Here is a 15,000-nt window from a genome sequence, read left to right on the forward strand (position 1 = left end):
CTGAATTTCACATATCCCGAGGTCTACTGCTTTGATACTCTTTTTATGATTCCTCAAACTCATTGTATAATGTGTTTCGTCATAAATATTTTCATTGCCTTTGATTCGGTTTCAGGGCACATGGTGTTTTCTAGAACAGCTATGAGGGTTAAGCCTTCTCTTTGACTCTTTGCCCTTTCTCATTTATGAGATTAACTTGTTTCACCTTTATACTTTGGATTCATCTTTTTACAGCTCACATTCACTTCTTTATTGTGTTTATACCCTCACACCCTCACATGGGCTGCTTCCTGTGCCTCCAGAACTTTTCTTATTTTACCAGGTCACGTGCTTTTCCCACCTCCGGGAAGCTTTTCCTGCCTGATTTGGCAGTTCTCCTTTGTGTACTGACCTGATCTAACTTAAAATGATACACGCTGCATTCTAAAATATGCCTTGAAACATGAAACTGGAACAGTGTATTGAATTTTCTCTTTATTTATATTAAAGTTGTTTGGAAACTAATAGTTTGGCTATTTAAATACATTTTCCAAATGATAGATGCACATTCTTTCATGTTTTCATCATTTTAAATTTCTTGGTAAGGTGTATTGTTCTCTACTTTATAAAACAGTATATACTGAATATAACTTTTCAAAATGATGTATCCTCATAGACACCATTTTTTAGCTATAATCTAGTTTTAGATGTAGATGTTGTGGGCCAGGAGATTTTTAAATTAAAGAATTACATTAATTCCAGATTGAATTGTTTTGTTGAAAACATTCCTGGTTATCAGTTTACTTTTGTGTAATTTTTATCTTTTTCATAATGGCAGAGTGAAAGGAGTGAATCGTAGTTAGTTGTATGTTTTCCATGATTGACTATGTAAAATTTATTTAATTGCAGGATAGCCATCTCCCAGATTATTTTTTTCGTATTTGCAGATATTTTTGGGTTGCTCACAACATTTAATATATAGTTACTTTTATATTATCAAAATAATAGGTCAAAGGTATCTTTGTAATTTCAACCTATTATTATTTCACTTGGATGGTGATTTCTGGGTGTGAAAAGGACAAGTCCTCATCTTTTCAAGAATTCATACAAGGTAAGTTAAAGGAGATACTTGCCCCATTGCATATGTATTAGTCCATTTTCATACTGTTGTGAAGAAATACCTGAGACTGGGTAATTTATAAAGAAAAAGAGGTTTAATGGACTCTCAGTTCCACATGGCTGGGGAGGCCTCAAAATCATAGTGGAATGCAGAAGATCAGCAAAGGCATGTCTTACATGGTGGCAGGCAAGAGAGCGTGTGCAGGGGAACTGTCCTTTGTAAAACCATCAGATCTCATGAGACCTATTCACTATCACAAGTACAGCATGGGAAAACCCATGCCTATGATTCGGTTACCTCCTACTGGGTCTCTGCCACGACACATGGGAACTATGAGAGCTGCAATTCAAGATGAGATTCGGGTGGGGACACAGCCAAACTATATCAGCCTACAAATTCTTAGTATTGAATGGCTATTGTTGAGGATATGATGCTATTTCCTAACTCATTCAGGACTTTGTTAATGTTTGACTTTTAATAGACTATCCAACATTGTATATTTAATGTTTTAATGAAATTGGAAGAGCTGATAAATTCATATGTTGCTAAAAATGTGGGGATGGAAGGTACTATAGACAGAAGTTTTACATCTGAGGAAACTGAGGTCTGGAGAGAATGATTTGTCACAGGTCATTTATAATTTAATGTCATGGCCAAGACCAGACTCAAGTCTGTAGCTTTGCTAGTTCAATGATACTTGAAGTATACCATGGTTCTCTCTACAGCAGTTCTGTAATGGACCCATTCTCCCATGAAATCTTCTCTGTAAAATATTTCTTTATATTTCTTTTTTCTTTTTTTTTTTTTTTTTTCTGTTTGAGATGGACTCTCGCTCTGTCATCCAGGCTGGAGTGCAGTGGTGCAATCTCGGCTCACTGCAAGCTCCGCCTCCCATGTTCACGCCATTCCCCTGCCTCAGCCTCCCAAGTAGCAGGGACTACAGGTGCCCACCACCATGCCTGGCTAATTTTTTTTTTATTTTTAGTAGAGATGGGGTTTCACCGTGTTAGCCAGGATGGTCTCAATCTCCTGACCTCTTGATCTGCCCACCTCGGCCTCCCAAAGTGCTGGGATTACAGACATGAGCCACCGCGTCTGGCCACATGTCCTGTTTTTAACAAAACTTGAGTTTTCATTAATAACCTTACATTGACAGGAATATTAGCTAAAAAATACTGTCTGATATTAGCCTTGTTTAGTTCTTAAGCATACCCATTAAAAAATTTATTTATTTATTTATTATTTTTAGATGGGGTCTCACTCTGTCATCCAAGCTGGGGTGTAGTGGCGCACTCACGGCTCGCTGCAGCTTCCACTTCCCAGGCTTATGTGATCCTTGCATCTCAGTCTCCCGAGTAGTTGGGACTACAGGTGTGTGCCACCATGCCTGGCTAGTTTTTTGTGTTTTTGATAAAGATGGGGTGTATTAGTCTGTTTCCACACTTCCAATAAAGACGTACCCAAGACCGTGAAGAAAAAGAGTTTTAGTTGGACTTACAGTTCCACATGGCTGGGGAGGGCTCAAAATCATGGGAGGAGGCGAAAGGCACTTCTTACAGGGCGGCGGCAAGAGAAAAAGAGAAAGATGCAAAAACAGAAACCCCTGATAAAACCAGATCTCATGAAATGTATTCACTACCACGAGAACAGTATGGGGGAACCACCCTGATGATTCAAATTATTTCTTACCAGGTTCCTATGGAAGTACAATTCAAGATGAGATTTGGGTGGGGACACAGAGCCAAACCATATCACGGGGTTTTGCCATGTTGCCCAGGTTGGTCTTGAACTCCTGAGTCCACCTGCCGTAGCCTCCCCAAAGTGCTGGGATTACAGGCACGAGCCACCATGCCTGGCCACGCCATTGAGTTTTTACTTCAGCTTTTCCAACTTTTATATTTTGAAATTGTATTTAGTTCTTTTTAAAAGTCTGCTTAGAGTCTCATCTTTGTTCTTATAATCAATTCATTGTCATTTCTTGACACATATGAGACATTTGTTTTATATCCTGTGTCTGTTAATTCTGGTATTTAATTTATTTTTATTTTTATTTATTTTTTTTGAGACATAGTCTCACTCTGTCGCCCAGGCTGGAGTGCAGTGGCATGATCTTGGCTCACTGCAAGCTCCGCCTCCCGGGTTCACGCCATTCTCCTGCTTCAGCCTCCCGAGTAGCTGGGACTACAAGTGCTCGCCACCACGCCCACCTAATTTTTTGTATTTTTAGTAGAGACAGGGTTTCACCGTGTTAGCCAGTATGGTCTCGATCTCCTGACCTCGTGATCTGCCTGCCTCGGCCTCCCAAAGTGCTGAGATTACAGGCATGAGCCACCACGCCCGGCTTAGTATCTTCTTGAGTTTCATTCTGCTGTCTGCATTTCTTCATGGGGCTCTTATTCATGGGGCTTTCTTTTCCTGTGTGTTTTTGTAATTTTTGACTTATGAACTCAAATATCTTGGCATTGTATTTGTAGGAATTCTTTGTGGGTGGATTGAATTTATCTCATTCCAGAGTGAATTTGTAATTCTGCCTGTTGTGGAGTGGAAGAGGTGGAAGGAGGGCACTCTCAATTTAGGATTTCTTTGAATTCTCTACCGAGGATTTTGTTTTGTTTTTTTAAGATCACATAGTTTGTGGAAATTTGGGTCACAGACTTTTACGAGGGCCTAGTTGTGGTTATGAATTTTGGAATATGTTTCTTCTTTCTTCCTGTCTCTACTCCTAAGTGCCAAGGACAAGTCAAGCAAGTTTTCTTGCTGTTTCTTTTGGTATGGGATTATTACTGGTTCCCTTATTCATTGAAGAGAAACCCTTTAGAGATCTTGGCTTCATGCTCATATCTCCTGTTGTCCTCCCTGTCTTGAGTGGACCCTAAGTTTTAGCATCTGTTTCCTGCATACCATTCCATTCAGCTGTTAGAAGAGAATTTAAAGGTCACTAGGGTCAGGAAATATCAGCAGTGTGAAGTCTTTGGTGTTTGCTTATCTCTTGTAATTCCCCCATCACTTTGTTTTCTGATTTCTGCAGATTGTTTTATCACTAGCTCAGTTAATTATTATTTTTTAAATTTCACCCATCTTTTGGTTGCTTTCATCAGAAGGGCCTGAGTATCTAATTACTTCTTCATGATAAGTTCTATAGTAAGGGTACTAAGTCTAATCTTTTGCCTAAGTTACAAAAATGGGGACAGAAGTCAGAAAAAAACTCTTCTTCCATTTGTGTATGTCATGTGCTCAGACAAAAATAAATAAATTCTGATACCTATGAAGGCTCTACAGCAGAACTTTTTTTTTTTTTTTTTTGATGGAGTTTTGCTCTTGTTGCCTAGGCTGGAGTACGATGGCGCGATCTTGACTCACTCCAGCCTCAGCCTTCCGAATAGCTGGAATTACAGGCGCCCACCACCACGCCTGACTAATTTTTTGTATTTTTAATAGAGACGGGGTTTCACCATGTTGGCCAGGCTGGTCTCGAACTCCTGATCTCAGGAGATCCACCCGCCTCATCCTCTCAAAGTGTTGGGATTACAGGCGTGAGCCACCGTGCCTGGCCTGGAGCAGAACTTAACTCACCATCACGCCTGCTCTTTATCCCAGTAAAGAATCACTGATTTCATGAAAGCTATTGTTAGTTTTGATAGGGTCGTACTTCTCAAATGTGGGAATGGAGCTATTATTATTGAATGTTTGCTTTTTCTAGGCTCACTTTAAATTTTTGGGTGATTGTGTGACCATTATGTGATGTAATAGAATTTGTCAGCCTTAAAATCCTTCAGGAAGGTCTTAAAGATGGTAACAATCGTACAGTAAAATTTTGACTTTCCAGTTGGTTTTCACCAGTTATATCTGACTTTGGTGTTGAAGACATTGTTAAATTTAAAAACAACTTAGCAGAAACCAATTGCTTAGTATAATCTTTTGCCTTTTTAGTTAGCGTTAGGCTAGAGAGAGGAGTGTACCCTGATCATTTCTGTTGAGGAAAACCTTGAATGTATGCAATAAGCATGCTTCTCCTGCATCTGCGGAATCTGCTGCATAGTGTCATTACCACAGGAAGGCATAGTTTATGGTGCTATGCCTTACTTTAGAACTGTAATAAGGTGAGTGCTCTTCTTTCTTTGTACTTTTCATTTCGATCTGCTACCGTCAGTCTGTCCTAACCATCATTCTTCAAGCTGTTGAATTGTGGGCTTGGCATATATTGGTTGTCTTAGACTTCCCTGGAGTTTTGTGTTAAAACTGTAATGTCTTCAGAAGCGTTGATGAAAGTGATCAGAAATGATAGAATGTTGAGTGAGAAGGGATTTTAGAAATCACATAATCTTTTAATTTTCTGAATAGTTTTAGCCATGAAAATCTTAGTTCATGTAAAGGCTTACTTGAAAACCCAACAGATAAATTTGGAACTGGGAGTTTTGAAAATCACTGAGGATTCTGACCCTTTTATTTTGCAAATGAAGATTCTTAAATCCAGAAAGGTTAAATGATGATGATCTACAGCTCTTTCCACCTTACCCCTCTTGGCCTTCTGTCCTCAGACTTCTGAATTGGATTATGGTTCTGCTTTGTTGTTAGGCTATGTGGGGGGGAGTACAGTGATGATACCTCTGGGGGCCGCTTCATGGAATTGGCTCTTGTCTGCCAAACTAAAGAGAGTATCTATTTTTTTTGTATTATAGCTGTCTTGTTTTGTCTTCTGATTTTTCTCTTGTCATTTCTTAGCTTTTGCACGGAGCAGAAAAGATGTATTACTGTGACTAGTTTATTTTCTTTTTGTTTGAAGGGAAGGGTAAGAAGAGGACCAACATTTATTGCGCACCTGCTTGTGTGCCAGGCGCCACCAGCTGCATTAGAAAAGTTAAAATTCTGTTATAGTCACCCTATAAAGTAGTTGCTAACATTTTTAACAGTTGGGAAACTGAGGCACAGAGAGACAATACCTGACCCATAGTTGAAACTACTGTGAGGACAAGGGAGTGGGAGGAGAGCTTACTAAGCAGGCATGAAAGTACGTGGTACATATGGTGACAGGTGGACATGTGGGGTGGTTAGAATACAAGACGAGTGGCATGTGATTCGGCTAACAGTAGAGAGATAACCTTCACCTGTTACCTTGTTCTTAGTGCATCTTAAAGGCCAGAAATGCCTTCCTAAGGTGTATGCACTGGTATTTTATTGTTGTAGATGGGTAAGTATTTGAGGTTGTATTTTGGTTGATGACACATTTTCTTCTGTTTTGGTGGGGGGAAAGGATTATACTCATTTGAATAAGCCAGTATCAGTTTGAATTTTTACAACAGGTGGTAAAAACCTGGGTTTGTTGGTTATTTTCAACATATGTCAGGGACTTTTGTGATGAAGTACTTGAGCTGGCAGGGTGAGAGGTAGTAGGGCTTGCAATATTCCCATCAATTTTTAGTGGATTGTGAAGTTGCTGTAATAATTGAATTTGGTATTGTTCTGACATATTGCTATCCAAATTTAGAAATAAATGATATCTATTAACTAGTAATGGTATCAAGGTTTTATATAAAACTTAAAGTTGATTCCCAAGTCAAAAAAATAAAGACAGTATCATTTATATAGAAGTGCTGGTTGGCTGGAAGATAATAGAAGAAACGTCTCGTTTTGGTGGAACTTGACTGCCAACTCACCATGTGCCTTTATCAGTCCTCCTTTTCAGCCTAGAGCTGTCAGGAAATTGAAGACGCATGTCTAACAAAGGTTCTGGGCTTCCCAGGTTTAGGAGTCTCGTGCGGAAAGGAAGCAGCAGGTGTGGGATTCTGAGTACTGGTGCGTTGTTGACCATATGCCCAGTGTAGCTGAAGAGGCATGTTGTCTCTGCAGCTCTTCACTGTGACATTTTGGTATTTTTTGAGCAATATCCTATCAGTTATATTTATCTAGTATGTTTTCCTGGGAATTTTCAAGGTAAACATATTCAGAGTTATAGTAACAGAATTGCTTTTATTTCCCTTTCAAACTACATTTTAGAATCTATTTAGTTGTATCTGCTTGTGTGTCATCACCCACCGTGGTGCTCAGGGCCACATTTCTCCCCCTCCCTTTCACATGGTCTTCGGGGACCACAGGTGCACAGAATTGAGTTGATCACATTCTTGAAACCGTGACACACTATGATTGTCTGTGCGAGGTCCTTGTTTCTTGAATTTTGTTTTTTCTCCTTTGCCCCATTCCCAATTCCATGGCCCATCCCTCTTCCAGCACTCACTCGGTATATAGTATATTTAATATACATTCTTCAGTCTGCTTTCCATGTGCTATTAAATACACACACACACACACACACACACACACACACACACACACACCCCCCTTGGTGTTTTATGTTAATCTAATTTTTCTTTTTTTCATTTAACATTGTGTTTTTGAGATACTCATGTTTCTGTGTGTAAACCTAGTTTATTTATTCTGGCTCTACTATGTAGTATGCTGTCACATTTTACGTATCTATTTCCCCAACGATGGACCATCTAGACTGCTGTCAGCTGCAGCTAGACTGCTGTCAGCTGCAATCGTAAATGATACTGCAGTAAACATTCTTGTCAACTTCAGTTCTCTGTAAGAATTTCAGGTTTATACTTCAGAATTCCTAGGCCACTGAGCATGTGCATATTTATATTTCGTTTCACAGAAGTTCAGCTCTCAGAGATGTGTGCTATCAGATTACACTCCTGTTAGAGTACATGATACAGCAGGAAATTTCATTCATTACTTAGAAAAAAAGAACATGTTATGAATGTAATTCCTTGATCCAGGCTTTGGTTCTGTGAGAAGAAAGTTCCTATAAACCAATTTTTAGTCATTATCAAAAGCCTTTACTCTTCAATATCATTCTTTCTTTTCTGCTTTTTCTTTTCTTTGTGTTAGGTAGCAATAGGGATCACAGATAGTTTTTTTTACGGGGTGTCTCTGTAACACCTGTGTAATTGTGACAGTATTATGAAAATACGATCATGTGTAACGATGGGGATATGATGTGAGAAACGTATCGTTAGGCCATTTCGTCGTTGTGCATGCGCACATCAGAGCGTTCTTACACAAACCTAGGTGGTAGAGCCTACTGCACACCTAGGATAGATGGTAGAGCCTATTGCTCGAAGGCCACAAACCTATACAGCATGTTCCTGTATTTTCTGGGCAATTGTAACACAGGAGTTAAGTGTGCATCTGAACATATCTAAACATAAGAAAGGTACAGCTAAAAATACAGTGTAAAGGATAAGGACGCACCTGTGTAGGGCAGCTCCATTGTAATCTGATAGGACCAGCATGTTGCGGCCTGTCATTGACTGAAGTGTCGTTATGTGGTGCATGACTACTATAAATACTAAGATTTTTCTTTTTCATTTTATAGGGCGCCAATGCTTCGGCATTAGAGAAAGAGATTGGTCCAGAACAGTTTCCGGTCAATGAGCACTATTTTGGATTAGTCAATGTAAGTATCCATTGATACGCTTTTAGAATCATGTTTGGAAGCAGTTTTAAAAACGATGAATGCATTTCATAAGTTATTAAAGAAAAATTGTTCTTTTGTATTAATAGAGTTAAATGCCAAGAGACGTGATTGGGAATTTTGAAATGATCTTTAAGGGAAGGGAAACAAAGTTGCCTGACATCTTTTTTGTTTTTTTTCAGACAGAGTTTTGCTCTGTCACCCAGGCTGGAGTGCAGTGGCGCGATCTCGGCTCACTGCAACCTCTGCCTCCCGGGTTCACGCCATTCTCCTGCCTCAGCCTCCCGAGTAGCTGGGACTACAGGCAACTGCCACCATGCCCAACTAATTTTTTCTATTTTTAGTAGAGACGGGGTTTCACCGTGTTAGTTGGGATGGTCTCAATCTCCTGACCTCGTGATCTGCCTGCCTCGGCCTCCCAAGGTGTTGGGATTAGAGGCGTGAGCCACCACACCCAGCCAGTTGCCTGACATCTTAAAATCTTAGAGATAGATAGTTTCTAACTTGTCAATCTGATTGTCCCTATTTTGTCAGAAATGTCTCATAGCCAAAATTTAGTATTAATATATAGCCTAGACCAAGTGATCTCTTGATTCTTTGAGAATGATTTACTTGACTAAGTGGTACAAATGTACAAGTATATATTTAGCTGTGCAAATACCTCCATCTATCTATGGGGTATTTGACAATTTACTTCTGTCATTTTACCAGTGCTAGAGATATAAAAGTGTGAAATGTCGGGAAAAAGCACATCCCAGTTCTTATGGAGGTAATTCCAGTAATTACACATTTTTAAAACTGGGAAAATTTGAGAAGTTTTACTTGAGTGTTATCTGTTCTGAGTCACTGGGGAGTATGACAAATTTGTGTTATATAGTTGTTGTGGTAGTTTATTTTATACTGTTGTACTGTACTATCAGGTGAATCCATAGCAGGTGTTTTAAAATGCATATATTTATGAAATAGGTAACAGAGTAAGTTATATTGAACAGATTGGTGGACTCTAAATATTAGTCCATACATAGGACATATGAGATGGGTTTCTCATGGATTTGAGGAAAGCAGTTGAAGTGATGTGTGTGATTCCCTGTGCTTTGGGAATTGTCTCTGTGCACTATGCATAAAACCTATAACAAAGAATCAGCACCCTACCTTTCTCTCTGTCCAGAACAGGCTACTCATTACTCCTCTCACTTATTTTTTTCTGGAATTTAGCCTTATATTCTAATGAAAAAAACAGCATTTCAATTAGAATTCTTAACAATAAAATTAAGACAAGCAGGAGAGAATAAACTTACTAAGAGACCATCAGAGGACACTTTGTCTTTATCCCCTGGAGAGATTCATTTGATGAGTAGAAATATAAGCTTCTGGTCTCTGTGTCTCATTATTATATATAAAATTAACATATCTACAGGGGCCACAGCTCCAACTATTAAAGGTTGGTGAACATTGTGAATTATACTCAGAAATAAAACTGTGGTCAGAGTAGATGCAGCAGAGCTAGTAGAGTGGTTAATTCCATGCAGCAGGCTAGAGTGTGGTGGTGCGATCACAGCTCACTGCAGCCTCCACCTCCTGGGCTCAGGCAATCCCACCTTAGCCTCCCAAGTAGCTGGGACCACAGGCACACACCACCATGCCTGTCTAATTTTTTAAACAATTATTTGTAGAGATGGGGTCTTGCTATACTGCTCAAGCTTTTTTTTTTTAATGGAGAGAAGGAAAATACCCACAGATTAACCTAGCAGAAAATTAAACAGAGTGGTTGCTCTTAGTGCTTTAATGAGAACCTGTTTTCTGTTATTTTCAGTTGCAGATATTTTTGTCTCAGAATAATATTGTCACAGATAATATCTCTTATGGCAGCTTACTCTTAATTACCTGTCACTATAATTTGTATAATACATAGAATGAGGATTTCCTCTTAGCTTATCTCCTGTAGATACAATGCTATTCCTGATATTATTGGAAGTAGAGAGGAGAAATACTAGTGTGGCTTGAGGACCTTTGGATGGGGAAAGGAGCCTTTGGAAGCTTTCTTTTGCTGTAAAGTATCCCACTTAGAGGCCAGCTGTTTACATAGTTAGCTAAATTCTTAGAAAACAAGTTGTTTTAACCTGATAAATTGCCTTTTTTCTTTTTATATTGTAGCTGGTTAGTACTTATTTTAGTAGAGCTGATAGAGAGTGATTTAAACCACAATTTAGTGTATCTTTCCTACTTGTAATATAGTCTGTGCATTTTTTTTGAATAGCTTTTTTTTCGTCGTTTTATTGTATGGTTCTTTATTAATTTTCTAATACAGGTAGGCCTCAACACACAAGTAGGCTGGCCTCAGTAAGTCCAGTTGTGAGGGTACTGTGAAATATGCTTTTCCTGCCTTCTAAGGTTTTAGGTTGTTTGTTTTAAAAATAATAAAAAAAGAAATGTGCTTTCCCTTCAGAATCTTTATTATAAAATTATGATTGTATTTCTAGTCTATCATATAAAAGGCTATTTAACCTGAATTGCTACTAGTCATTAGTTGGAGCAGGGTCCATTATAGAAATAAATAAAAATGAAACTTTCCATTTTTGGGTTATAAAATTCATTAGGCAAATGTCTCTTGGTTCTCTTTTCTTTTGCATTGATTTCATTCTCATTCAGTTTCTCCTCATCTGATGGCCATAGGTTACTTGAGGTTTACGTTGTTGGAGAGTCCAGAAAATATCCATATCAAACCTGGGAAAAGAGCTCTGGCCCAGGTTGTCTGGCTAGACTGTACCAAGTGTCCAACCCTGTTTTAGGGGCTGTAAAAGGGCTTTGATTGATAACACAACAGTAATTTGCATAGAGAAGAGAAAGCAGTTCCTACAAGGAAGCATGGGACAGTGGAGTAAGAACGTAGGGTGAGGAACTGACATCCATTGGAGTATGAAAAGATGACTTCTAGGTTAGGTACTCAACGTCTGGTCTACTCTGCTGGAGTAAGAAGAGTGGTGGGTAGGGGGATGTGGAAATACAATGTTCTAAAATACGGTCACCTAAACAAGAACTGGTTGGTGGAAGAGAGCATTCGCTTAGGACATCTTAGCATGTTCACAGAACAGGCACCATCAATCAGGCCCAGCATCGGGGACAGGGAAGAAGTTGTGCTTCTTCAAAAATGGTTCCTTTTCAACATTTTTATTTTTTATTTATCTGGGTTTTTTTGGTTGTTTGTTTGTTTTTGTTTTTGTTTTGAGAAAGGGTCTTGCTCTGTCACCCAGGCTGGAGTGCAGTGAGTGATCATGGCTCACTGCAGTTTCACCTCCCTGGCTCACTGCAGCTTCACCTCCCTGGCTTAAGCTGTCCTCCTGCGTTTACCTCCTGAGTAGCTGGGACTACAGGTGCACACCACCATGCTCAGCTAATTTTTTAAGGTTTTTGTAGAGACGGGGTCTCACTATATCGCCCATGCTGGTGCTGAATCCCTGGTCTCAAGCGATCCTCCTGCCTCACCCTCCCAAAGTGCTGGGATTACAGGCATGAGCCATTGTGCCCAGCCTCAGTATTTAAGCAAAGTAATGCTATTGACATTATGGTGGTTAAAACTAGTAGTCTCCAAATGAAGTGTGTAAGATGATCCATTGAGAATAGGAAGAAAATATTAGCATTTCTGATGTTTATTTTTATCTGAAAATGATAGACTAAGCATTATTCCTAACATATGGATAAGACTGGTGCCTATACTCTATCTGTATATGATATGATTGTATGTTACTTCAAGTTCCATGATATTAAAGGGTTGATGGCATCATCTCTCTCATTTATTTCTGCTGTGGCAGATCTATTATAATTTAAATGTAGTTTTAGAGAATTTTATGATTGAATTTTAGTTAACTTAAAAGGTTGTTTTAAAAGTTACTATTGGCTGGCCACAGTGGCTCATGCCTTTAATCCCAGCGCTTTGGGAGGGCAAGACGAGAGGATCGCTTTGAACCCAGAAATCTGAGACCAGCCTGGGCAACAGTGTGAGACCCTGTCTCTTAAAAAAAAAAAAAAAAAAATGCTGGGGGCATTTTGCATACCTGAGTGCCTGAGGTCCCAGTTGCTCCACAGACTGAGGTGGGAGGATCTTGAGCCCAGGAGGTTGAGGCTGCAGTGAGCCATGATCATACCACTGCACTCCAGCCTGGGTGACAGTAAGACCCTGTCTCAGGAAAAAAAAAAAAAAAAAAAAAAAAGTAGCTATGAAATGATGAAGGGCCAGGAACTGTTCTGAGTGTTTTTTGTGATGATTCATTTAATTCTTTAAGAAATTCTAAGAGGTAGGTGCTGTATTACCCCCTTTTGCAGATGAAGAAACTGATAAACAGAACAGTTTAGTAATTTCCCAAGGTCAGACAGTGGAACCAGACTTGAACCTAGACAGTTTGGTCTCAGATCCTATGTTCTTCGTTACTGTGCTGTGGGGCTCTCAAGGCAGGCATTTCCTAAATGTATTCAAACTAATTTGGTAGATAGGACTGCAAATTGGATGCCATGATTTAAAAAGTTAAAGGTAGGTAGTGAGACTCTCCTTCCCTTGCACCTATGTATCTTTACGAACGTATCTTTTTCAGTTTTGATAGCCATTAAAACCACATATCCAAATAACTGAACATCACAGACTATCAAATTGCTGTTTTAAAATCTAAAACCCTCACAAAAATATATACTCATTCTTACTGCTCTCACTTAAGACTAATAATTTTTCATGAAAATAATAGTGTGTAATAAGACAAAAATCTAAAATGTGCATTTTCTTAATTGCGTTCCTTTACATTTTTAACATACATAATATAGTACATATAATTTATAAATATGTGTAAGGGATGTGCGCTCAAAATGGTCTTAGTATTAAGTATATAAAAAATATTTGCGGTGGGATGTTTGTTAAGGTTTGGAGAAAAAGGCATTAGAGAAAGCACTTTGAAAGCAAGAATGAGATTGTATTCACTAAGCAATAAAAAAATCAATGATCAGACCTCGAGTAGGGTGGCAACTTTTAAAATTTCTTCTCCCTGATTTAAACCTACCTTTGATCTTCAAAACCAGCTGAGATAACACAGCATAGCTTTCAGCACTAAAGCAAATGTTTTTTGGTTTTTTAAGAAATTGGCATTCACAAACAAGAGTATAGAGTCCCAGAAAACCTTTTGCATGAAGGCTCTACTCTTGAAAGATAATTTTTAGGTCTTAGGACCTTGAATGAAAGTTAATATTAAAAATCAAGAAAATTGAAGGAAAAGTTTCAAAATTATTAAAAAGATTGAAAGTCAGCTTATTCTGGAGAAAGAGTAGTATTTTCAACCTTTTAATTTTTCTTTAATGGGATTGATGAAACTAAATAAAAGAAGACTAATAGCAGGCCTCAGAGAATTGATTATAATGTTACTGTTGCTTTATATTCAGAAGATGAGCAAGTCATGTTGGACAAAAGTGTGAGCCTGACTTCCAGTAGTCTACAAAATAGAGACTCCCTCTAGTTTTTTAGCCTATCCTATTTGCTTCTTGTGTTTTTTTATAGATAGGTCAATCCTCATTATCATAATATTTCTGGTATACTCGGAGATGATCTCTTTTGCTTTCATCTCCCTATTCGGTGGAAGTTGTTCAATTCCCCTGTTGCCTATTCCAAAATATGGAGATTGTATCTTCTCTTCAATTGATATAACCAGATTTGTTGGTCGTTAGCTTGATTACATTGTAGTACAAATACAGGTATTTTTAAGACAAATTTATACTGGATACTGTGTAAATTAATCTTAGTAACATTCAGGTGTACTTAACCCCTGGGTAGGGTTCATTGAAGTGTATCTATAGTTACATTATGATCATTGATATCAGTACGCTTTAATCATATACCTCTTAAGCTTAAGCACCTCTTTTTCTGAAACCGGGGCTTGTCTCCTACTAGCAGTGTAGATGTGAGAAGTCATTGTCCTCACTAGGTCTCAGGTCCTCAGCTGGAGAGGGGCTTGGATCTCCCAAGCCTCTTCAAAAAGTTGGTAACTCCTGTTTCAGTGGGGCAGGGGGATCTTATTTGTTTAATCTCTGTGGAAAAAAAGAAACGTATTCAGACAATTAGGAGATTGAACATAGCAGAGCTTTTAAGTTTTTCCCCTCAAATTATTGGCTCTGCCTAGTGTCTGTCTTCCCTATGAATTTATCTGGTTAGGTCCTTTATTTGCAATGATTTTGACACATAATGACATGATGATACAATTTACCTCAAAGATTAAAACACGCCTCCTTTGAAAAGCTAGAGTAGGAGAGGTAAATATAATGAATCACTATGAACCCATCAACCTAGCTTGAACAATTAGCAATATTTTCCTTCTCTTCCACTTACCCTTTTTTTTTTTTTTCCTGGAAAAGGAAATCCTAGTCATCATGGCATTTTGGCCATAAATGGGAC

The 15,000-nt window shown here is 38.6% G+C and overlaps 1 protein-coding gene across 6 annotated transcripts in view; it reads left to right on the forward strand.

Moving 5' to 3' along the window:
• Positions 1 to 15,000, forward strand: part of USP12 (ubiquitin specific peptidase 12) — a 111,450-nt gene that overhangs the window by 52,716 nt on the left and 43,734 nt on the right. For 5 of the 6 annotated variants that reach the window (XR_009213203.1, XR_009213202.1, XR_009213204.1 and 2 more), the window contains exon 2: positions 8,478 to 8,558. Coding sequence is in view for 1 of the 6 variants with exons in the window: in XM_032150598.3 (XP_032006489.1) it covers positions 8,478 to 8,558 (81 nt within the window). In the remaining 5 variants the exon portion in view is untranslated. Of the gene's footprint in view, positions 1 to 690; positions 1,091 to 2,348; positions 2,471 to 8,477; positions 8,559 to 15,000 lie in introns of those variants that run through there. The other variant, XM_032150600.2, reaches the window with a different exon arrangement.

The sequence above is a fragment of the Hylobates moloch genome, unplaced genomic scaffold, assembly GCF_009828535.3.
Source record: "Hylobates moloch isolate HMO894 unplaced genomic scaffold, HMol_V3 SCAFFOLD_4, whole genome shotgun sequence".
Lineage (NCBI taxonomy): Eukaryota > Metazoa > Chordata > Mammalia > Primates > Hylobatidae > Hylobates > Hylobates moloch.